Raw genomic sequence first — 10,820 nt, forward strand, 5'->3', positions numbered from 1 at the left:
CACAACTAAATACTCTTATCATGAACAATAATGTTGTATCTACTTATCATGATGGAATTATTTTGGTCGGACCAATATGTGTGAGCTGCCGCTGAAAACAGTTATATATCTTGCAAAGATAGTATGCATTGATCGAATATATGAAAAGGACTGACAGACGGGAATATTATGTTTATGTCACTGTCGCATCACGAGTGTGAATTTTAAAAACTCGCTGATCATGCTGTCATTTTCTCGACGTTCCATATCAGCTCAGTTGGTATCGTTGTGATAGGGAAAAGAAACGTACCTCAGACTCTTGCCTTTCTGGCATCAAATTCATATGTTTACATCCTACAGATCCCATATTCTCCCTAAATCTTTGAACGAACCAGAGCAAATCGAGGACGTCGTCGGTCTTCAACTTTCGTCATGACGTCAACATGGCCATGGTCAAGGACGAATTATTCTGGAGAATACGCGTATTTACGATATTTGTTGACTTAAACAACATTCAATGAATTTTTATAAGTTTATTTATTGATTGTTTTGACAATTTAAGTTGGATTTTATCGATATTCATCTTGTACACGTTTCTTTGTGGCATCGGTGGCATTAAAGTATTCCTACGCCGTACAAAATAACGGATTGTATGGCGGCCTCAAAGGGAAATAATTTTAATAATTTAAAAACTTCGTAATTGGAATTATAAGAATTAAACGTTCTTTTTTCAGAATTTATCGATGTGTAAACTCTGCCTTTTTACTCACAAACTTTACATAAAAGTGCTTCGCACTTTTATTCAGTTTGTGAGCAAAAAGGCAGAGTTTACACATCGATAAATTCTGAAAAAAGAACGTTTAATCCTATATTGTTTCCATTAATGTAATAGTGTCTTTCTATATAGAAGGCAGCATTGGTTATGGTAACAAGGTGTGTTTTGTTGAACGGTTCATTCAAAACATCCGTCACGTTTATAGTTCCACTTCTTCTGACATGTTTTTGCAATGTTATTATGTTTATCCTTACCATCATCAACATAGATTTTGACAAGAATATTCAAAAGTCAAGGGAAAACAGGTCAGAACTAGTTATTTTTACCAAGCTCTTTTGTTTGACTGGATCAGTCTGGATTCTACAAGTTATAGATAGTTTCCTGCAAATTTCATTTTTCTCCTTTGTGGTAACTATTCTGACATCTTCACAAGGAATTTTTATCTTCTTGAGTTTTTCCTCTTCTTCATATATCAAAGGATTCTTTAAATCCAAGGAAAAGGCACCAGACAGAAAGCAACAGCACTTCCAGTAAGTCTAAATAAGCCCAAAGTAAAAAAGAAACAGACGACTTGTACATGTTGTATGAGTTTATAATGGTACTCTCTGTTGTGTTGGATCTGTATTTCTACTGCTTTCATTTTTTTCACAAAGAAACCCTGTTTGTCAGAAAGTTACAGAAGTATGACATAATTGTTGGTTGTATTTGTGCTGTTGTCTCTTTATTTGTTTCTTACACTTGTAAATAAACTTCAATGGATGCAGGGGTGTTTGTTTTATATTTGTTGTTTAACTTTCTCTGGAGAATTTTTCTCTCATATGGAGATGCCACAATTCGCTGATAAAGGGCTTCAATTTAGACCTATACTCGGTACATAGGGCCATTAAGCAGGTAGGTATTTTTCCCTTGTCAGCCCACTGCGAAACAGGGTCTTGGTTTATACGGTTTCATACAAAGGACCAGTTTCCTTGTCTGTGGAATTCGAACATGGAACGGAAGGATCGATCCCCACTCTGCTTCCCTAGAGCAAATCTCTAACCACAGCGGTCTTTCGCGTGGCGCAGTGGTTAGAGCGTCTGTTCTAAAATCAGTCGCGGGGTAGGGATCTGCATGATCCTTATGGATTTGCATTCACTACAAGACTTGAAGACCGGTCCTTGGAATGAGATCGTATTTAAACAGGTGTTGCAGTGGATATTGACGCCATGTTGCCAATAGCCTGAGTATAAGACAATTTGTAGCTCTTCGGCGGCAAGCAAGTGGTTGCCTTTATAGAATTTATTCAGACCATGCATTCCCGTCAATTTTTGGATACTGAAAGGAAAAAGAAACACAGGGTAGCATAATTTTCGAATTTTTTTGGACCGCATTACCGAAAATTACGAAAATTGGTCGGATGAGAAATTTAGTTACTATGCACCAAAATCAGTGTTCAGTTTTACTCAACCGTAAAATTTAAGATGTCACGCAGGGAAACCGCTAGTAAGTCCAAAACACGTGTAATTTGATGATGACGAGTTCCTCTCACTAGCGCATACGTGCATCGTTTGACTCATTTTCGGCTTAGTTACCTATGCCCATTATAGTCGGGGTTTAAAAGATAAACACTCTGTTGAATTTCATGCAAAGTAGAAATAAGACTCTGAAAGATGTGCTGGAGAGACATTGAAAATTAAAGGGGTTCTCGATTTTCACTTTGGGGGGGGGGGGGGGGGTATCGTCATATAAGTTTCAATAACTCATAAATTATTGGACAAAAAAAATTTATTAAATTTTGATTATATATTTTTGAAAGATGGTTTAAAAAGTTAGATAGTAATACTGAATAAAATTAGAAGAAAAATAAATTTTATTCACCTCAAAATTTACCCTGCATTTCTTTTTCCTTTCAGTATATAATAAAGGATATTAAAATGACTTTTGAACTTGAGAGAAATGCCTTTCATATTTTAAACTTCAAATATCACCTAAATAGCAAATCGATACGGACACTGTCTGTACTTTAATGCATCCAAACTCAACATGGTTCTAAAAATTGGAACACAGCTACACAGCAAGGTTCTTTCAAAAGAGTCAGAATAAGCATTGTCCTCTAATAGAAGAATTCTCTCAAATTGCCATGCTTCCATCTTACCCTCTCACGATACCACTAGCATGATACAATTCAACTTCCCATAATATCTAAATAGCATACAATCCAATTTTAAACCCATTTCATACTTTCGTTATAATATCCAACCCTCTCACACTATCCAACTCTCTCATATCATCCAAACCACTGAAGAGACCACCCAACCTCTCATGATCCCAAACGACCCTCTTACACTAATCCATTCTCTCATGACACCAGCAAACCCTCACATACCATTCAGCCCGCTCATTATATCATCCACCTCTCTCATACCATCCAATCCTCTCAGGATACAATCCAACTCTTTATGATTCTTTCCGAGCCTCTTAGAGCATCCAACCCTTTTATGCCACCAAAAACTAATATACCATCCAATCCTCTCATGAACCAATCAAACGCTCTCAAAATCCCATACCAACTTTCTCATACTACTTACCTTTTTTCATAAACTAGTTATCCAACCAACTTATGATCCAATTCTTGAAGATATCCAATATTCTCATGATTCTTTTCAACTCTCTTATACCATACAATTTTTTCATTATATCCTTGGAAACTTCTGATACCCTGGTATCATCCAATCTTCCCACGATACCATCCAAGCTTTTCGTGATAACATTTAACCAAAGTTCTCATAAACCAATCCAACCATCTCATTATACCAGCCGATCCTTTCATATTTTCTAACTCTCACATATCAACAAACCCTCTCAGAATACGATTCAACTCTTCATTACCACATTACTTCCTTTGATCCAATCAAATCCTCTCATACCACCCAACTCTTTCACAACGTCATCCAATTCTTTCATGATACCATCCAACCCTCTAAGAATTCTATCAAAACCTATCATATTTTCCCAACATCAAATACGATTCAGCCGATCATGATGCACCCAACCGTCTGAAGATGAAATATCAAACTCTAATTTAATCTTCTGAAGAACCTATTACCGCATTCAAGATATCATCTAAACCTCTCATTATATCATTCAACTTTCCCATACCACCCAACGCTTTCATATAATTAATTCACTCATGATACCATCCAACACTTAAATGAAAATATTCAACTCTTTTATGATTCCTTTCGAACCTCTTATACCATCCAACCTTCTCATGATACTATCAAACCCCCATATGGTATCCAAACCACTTATTATACAACCCAAACCAATTGGATGATCTCATTTGAACATCTTAATCATGAAACCTCTCACAATTAAACGTAAAATACTATTGATTTCATCCAACTGTCATATTTATCCAACCCATTCATGATAGTCTGAAGATATCGTCAAATCCTCTCATGAACACACATACCCTCCATGATACCACCTGATCCTCAGGGCCTGCTCTGAGAGACTTCTAGGCAATTTATGTAAAAAAGATAGAAAAGAGAGAAGATACAACAAGGTCAAAATATGAATGGCATTGTAGGGTTAACCATGTGACCAAAAATGAACCAGAAGTCTTTGTCAAGACTGTAGCTCTACTGGTTTATACTTAAAACAAAGGAAGAGAAAAGTAGCAGTTGGGACTTGAGACTTTAAATCAGCAATAAATAGAAAAATGATCCTTGCCACTCATCAAAATAAAAACCAATGCACAGAATTATGTATCTTAGTATAGTCTACTTGTGTGCCAAGTTATACTGAAATCAGATCAAAACTGCAGGAGGAGTAGCATTTTGAAAGAATTTCACAGAAATTTCTATTTTTAGTAACCATGGCAACATTGTTCATTGAAATCAAAAACCGATGCACAGAATTAAGGAATCACTGTCTAGTTTTGAGAGTATGCCAGGGCATCAACAATAGTGGGAAACATGGGATAATTTGCATAACGGGCTTCGCCCGTTATGCTAAAATTATCCCATGTTTCTCACTATTGTTGATGTCACTGGCATACTCTCAAAACTAGACAGTGATTCCTTATATTTCCATTTCATTGTGAAATAAAATTGTAGATTTAGACTTTAAAAATGTAGACATAGACTTAAATCACAGGAGGACTTCCATGACAGTTTCAATAGTCCTCGCCCACTGACGTCAAACAGAAATGCAGCCGCACGAGATTTACATGCATAGCTGGCCTCCTTAGCGTCAGACACAGACTGCATGAGACAGATGCGCACGAGATTTGCATGCGTATTAGGCCTCCTTAGCTCCTGACCTATCGACCTGCCTAATTTACATTCCGGCAGAATTATCAAGAAATAAACTCCGACAACTTTCAAAGAGTTATCACAGAGAAAAAAATTAGAAATGGAAATATTTATGTATCTTAGTGTAGTCTACTTGTATGCCAAGTTATATCAAAATCAGACCAAAACTGTAGGAGGAGTAGCATTTTGAAAGAATTTCACAGAAATTTCTGTTTTTAGTAAACACGGCAACACCGTTTATCGAAATCAAAAACCGATACACAGAATTATGTATCTTAGTGTTGTCTACTTGTGTGCCAAGTTATACTGAAATCGGAACAAATCTGAGGAGTAGCATTTTGAAAGAATTTCACAGAAATTTCTATTTTTAGTAACCACGGCAACACCGTTCATCGAAATCAAAAACCGATGCAAAAATTATGTATCTCAGTGTAGTCTACTTGTGTGCCAAGTTATATTGAAATCAGACCAAAACTGTAGGAGGAGTAGCATTTTGAAAAATTGTTTACAGACAGACAGACAGCTAGACAGACGGACAGACAGACAGACGGACGGACGACGGACGCATTACTATCGCATAAGCTCTTCTGGTCTCTGACCAGTAGAGCTAAAAAGCGAGAATAATGAGAGTCAGATAGCACCCCCTTCCCAACCTCCCTCATAAATAGAAAAATTGCATACCAAAGAGCTGTTATCATTACTCCTGACGGACAATGTGTATAACATAAACTTGAGGTGTGTTGTTTTTAAAAAATCAAGAGTTTGAGGAAAAGGAACAGAATTCAACAAACATGACAAACAAGTGTTGTCTGTCTTTTATATGAGTTTGTAATTGCTTCAAATTCTAAGAGAGGAGTGTGTCAAAGATGAAGAGGAATGAGATCCATTATTAAGATTCAAGTCGATCAATCGATTCTAACTATGTTTTCTTGTACATTGAAGAATATATTTGAACCAAGAATCAATAAACATAGCAAGTCTAAATAACTTTTGCTATAGTATTCATTTACACTTCTAAATTAGACAACATACTAGTATGACAAAAAACCATATTTTCTTCCATAAACATCAACTAAATGAATTTAAAAAATGTAATAAAAGCAACACAAGTGAAAATGAGGTACAATGTACATGTTAATTGGTAAAGGTGCTTTTTTACAAATACATTTTATCACAAAGAAAGTATACACACACAAAACACTTGCATAGAAAATGAGAGGATATCTTATATAAAATATATATCAAACTAAACACAAAGCGGAATGCTTTCTAGAATGAAATGTAATTAAAATCAATTCATATCCTATATTGCAAAATGTTAAGAATGAAGAAAGTAATGATTTTGGAATGCACTTTAAAAAGATAAATTAGTACCAAAATTTGCTTTATTCATTGACTGGATTACAATTTTTATAGCACATTTGCATTATTCAGTAACATAGTACAATTTGCATTCCTAGCATTCAGTAACATTTCATAAAATCACAGTTCCTCATGAGGACTCATTATTGGTTCTTCTTCCATGACCAAATTCCCATCATCCACCATTTTAATCAGTTTCTCCTTCTCAAGGTTATCAAGAGTTTCTACAGGTGAAGGTCGGACATCATCTGACCTCTGACTTTCATCCTGTGCATTCTCTGAATCTTCTAGTACAAGGTCCCCTGCATTTTTATCTTTGGACAACTCTAAATCCTCTTCTCCTTTCTTCTCAATTTTGAAATAATCTGCAGTTACATTGGAGAATATCTTGCCAAACAAATTTGGGTATTCATCTATAAATGCAACAATGTCCATTGAAAATAATTCATCCCAGGATAACACTTTGTTACCGTCCTTATCCATTTTTGAAAAGACCTGAAATAGGATATGTCATATTTACATGTGCATGACCAATGTTTTAAATAGAAAAACTAGAACTAGATTGTATATTGTATCTGCACTCTTATCCATTAGGCAGTGATCTTTATCGTAACAATGCCTGACATGACATGGGACTTTGGTTTTTAAACTCTCATCCAAAGGACCCGCAAATTTCACTACAAACTGCCGAGCGCGTGACGAAGAAACAGTTATAAGCCATATTTTTACGACTTACATGTATATAGGTCAGCCGCGACCGAGATTCGAACTCACATCCTTCCTATCACGAAGCGAGTGCTGAACCTACGTTTATACTTTGAAAAGTGTTCGAAATCTCACGAAAAACACCCAAAAGAAAGACAGGAACTGAGAGTTGATCATTTTTTTTAAACACAGTTGTTCGAAAGAAAGTCCTAATTCTTTTCATTCCAGTTCTATGTACAATATTTGCTACTTTTCTAGTAAATCATTTCACTGGCTCAGTTTGTACCTCATTTAGAGTTTCCACATCGTTTTGTGTAATGGAGGGGATTTTCTGCTGCATGTATTCACTGAAGGACTCTTTGTAAAAACTCATGACATCCTCAAAAAGTTCCAAGAAAAGCATTCTGTAGAAAGAAAATACAATCTTTTAAACTTTAACTCCAAGAAATATTTCTTATGTCTTTTTTCATATCCTTCCATTGGTCACACTAATGACTAAAAACTATACAGTAAAACCACTATTGAAATAACGACCACTATTGAAATAATTATATCAGTAGTGGTTGGGAGTGCATTCCAATAGCAAACAAAGTTAATAAGCACTATTGAAATACGACCACTATTGAAATAATTATATCAATAGTGGTTGAGAGTGCATTTCAATAGAAAACATAGTTAGTAACCACTATTGAAATACGACCACTATTGAAATAATTATTTCAATAGTGGGTAGCAGTGCATTTCAATAACAGACAGAGTTAGTAACCACTATTGAAATAATTACTTCAATGGTCGGTGAGAGTGCATTTCAATATGATAACCTTAGGTTTTAACCACTATTGAAATACGAGCACTATTGAAATAATTATTTAATGGCGGGGAAGAGTGCTTTTCATTATGATTACCATAGGTTTCAACCACTATTGGAAATCGACCAGTATTGAAAGAAAAGTTTCACCGCGTAATTTTTAATTTTTTATCCAAAATTTCACAAAAATTGGATTTGGGGTGAAAAATATATAGATTAATAAATCAAGTGTATAAATTAATAAGGATGGTTTTAGTGAGGCAGATTTTTGAACATTACAGAAGGTTTACAATTTCTTTATATTCTAGAAATTTATTATTTGCATCATTTTCAATGAAATCAGACCAAAAAAAAATATATAAATCCAGCCATCCATATTTTGTGTGTATCATCTGTCGTTAAATGAAGATTTAGAGAGTAACTGTTATTGAAATTATAATTTCAAAAGTGATTTAAGTAATTATTTAATCGATGTTGAAATTTTTATTTCAAAAGTGAACATTATTTTAATAGTGGTTGAAACATATGTTTGTTATTGAAATGAATCTCACCCACTATTGAAATAATTATTTAAATAGTGGTCGTATTTCAATAGTGGTTAATATCTATGTTTGTTATTGTAATACACTCTCAACCACTATTGATATAATTATTTCAATAGTGGTCGTTATTTCAATAGTGGTTGCAACACACCAGTAAGGAACATGCACTAATAATGAATTGACACCAATAGCGAAATGATTTTTATGCCCATAGTTTTGAAAATACTATTGCAATTGTGAATCTAAAAATTATGCAATTATGGACTCTTTCGGTGATGAATGTGATTTTTATTCTCCATAAAAATATCAATATTGATCTCGACCGAGGGAATTTCATTTTCCTTAACAAACTTCTGAGGTAAAAAATATATTGAAAAACTTATTACATAGAAAATAACCCTCCGGTTTCTTGCTCAGACATACAGCTTACTCCGGCCTTTGCATCAATTTTTGTTGTTCGAGATACAGTAAACTAACTATTATAAGCGTCATCTTTAATTCGCAATTCCATTACTCGGTTTAGAATCAAACATCAAAGATTAATTTTCGCTACTGAGGAACTATCCTCTACACTTTTATACAAAACAAAATAAATGCTTCGCTACGATTAATATTTGCGAGTTAAAGTAGGTCCTGAAACTCGTAGATATTTCTCGCAAGCGAATAATAAAAGTTGGTTTACGGGGGGACTGATTGATTGACTGATCCTCCGGTGAATATAGCATCAAATCCAGTGAATATGTAGTATTATGAACTGTTTGCGTTTTGAAACATTATTTTGTACCTGAATTCTACCTCAGGTTCGGACTTCTTGAAAGTCGTTAGGGGGACACTAGAATTCTGGTATGGATCCACTCCCTCACACTCTGGATCCGAGCTGTTAAACCAAGGTAAATGATGGAACCAAAAATTGACAGCCAAGTTTCTTCCGGGCTTGGAATCCACATAATGTAACCATCTGCAAAGATTTAGATTTAAAAACCATCTGATATGTGTTAAAGCATAATAGTAGATTGGGTGAATAGATGTCTGAAAAATATTTATTGATGTATTTATCAAACCCAGTTAAATTTGAATATACCATATAGATGATATATCTTTCTTAAGAACAGCAAAGGCATGATTATTCTTAAGGAATCACTGTCTAGTTTGAATAGTATGCCAGGGCATCAACAATAGTGGGAAACATGGGTAATTTGCATAACGGGTGATGCCCGTTATGCATAAATTATCCCATATATCCCACTATTGTTGATGTCCCTGGCATACTATACTAACTAGACAGTGATTCCTTATATTTCCATTTCATTGTGAAATAAAATTGTAGATTTAGACTTTAAAAATGCAGACATAGACTTAAATTACACGAGGACCTCCATGCCAATTAATTTCAATAGTCCTCGCCCACTGACGTGAAACACATAGGCAGACGCACGAGATTTACATGCATATTTGGCCTCCTTAGCGTCAGACACAGAGACAGATGCGCACGAGATTTGCATGCATATTACGCCTCCTTACCTCCTGACCTATCGACCTGCCTAATTTACATTCCGGCAGAATTATCAAGAAATAAACTCCGACAACTTTCAAAGAGTTATTTCAGAGAAAAAAATTAGAAATGGAAATATATTTCAATCAAACTTTTCGTATGAAGAAGATATTCAAGGTTGTTCAAATCACAACTCTCAAAAGTAGGGTGTATGGTATGATTAAACAATCTACTCACTTGTATGGTATAAAGAACAATCTATTCACTTTTTTGGGTATAAAACGAGTTATGAAGTTTTTTTTTTTATACTGATTGATAGGCCTTCATTTACATACTGAATTGTCGAAGGATGTTTTTCGTTTTTACACCGAATATGACAAGAAGCACACAAAGGATGTGATTGGTCGACAGGGGATGCTCAATCCTTCATGGCATCTGATCCCACCGCAGATGTCATGGAGGTCCGTGTTTGCTCATATCCTATTTTGTAAGTTTAATGGGTTTTTGAGCTTGAATCCTGTTCGCTATCTCCACATATTATATGAATAAATAATCTACTTACTTGTATGGTATAAACAAACAATCCCCTTTGTTGATTGTGATTCTGGTGTAAGGGATAATCTGTAGCTGTGGAAACTTAAACATGTCCACTGACTCTACATCTACGGCGCTGAATTCACCCTTACTATTCCATCCATGCTCCATAACCAAGTGGCGATACTTCTATTGAAAAAAAGTGATTAAGCCAAGTGTTTGCATTTGCCGACCTATATTTCTTCGAGTGGGTTGGTAGGTATGTATGATTTAAAAAAATAGTTTTCATGTATTAAGTTTTTGCTGGAGTAAAAATCAAAGAGAT

General features: G+C 34.9%; 1 protein-coding gene across 1 annotated transcript; it reads right to left on the minus strand.

Moving 5' to 3' along the window:
• Positions 1-6,408: 6,408 nt before the first annotated feature.
• LOC134282757 (uncharacterized) lies at positions 6,409-10,684 on the minus strand (the record flags this gene model as incomplete). The annotated part of the gene is made up of 4 exons (XM_062765154.1): positions 6,409-6,909; positions 7,406-7,523; positions 9,254-9,427; positions 10,524-10,684. Coding segments are annotated over 4 exons (828 nt in total), but the record flags the coding sequence as incomplete, so codon positions are not given.
• Between the last annotated feature and the right edge of the window lie 136 nt (positions 10,685-10,820).

Source organism: Saccostrea cucullata, unplaced genomic scaffold (genome assembly GCF_032062105.1).
Source record: "Saccostrea cucullata isolate Sc308-1 unplaced genomic scaffold, CSIRO_AGI_Scuc_v1 ctg18366, whole genome shotgun sequence".
NCBI lineage: Eukaryota > Metazoa > Mollusca > Bivalvia > Ostreida > Ostreidae > Saccostrea > Saccostrea cuccullata.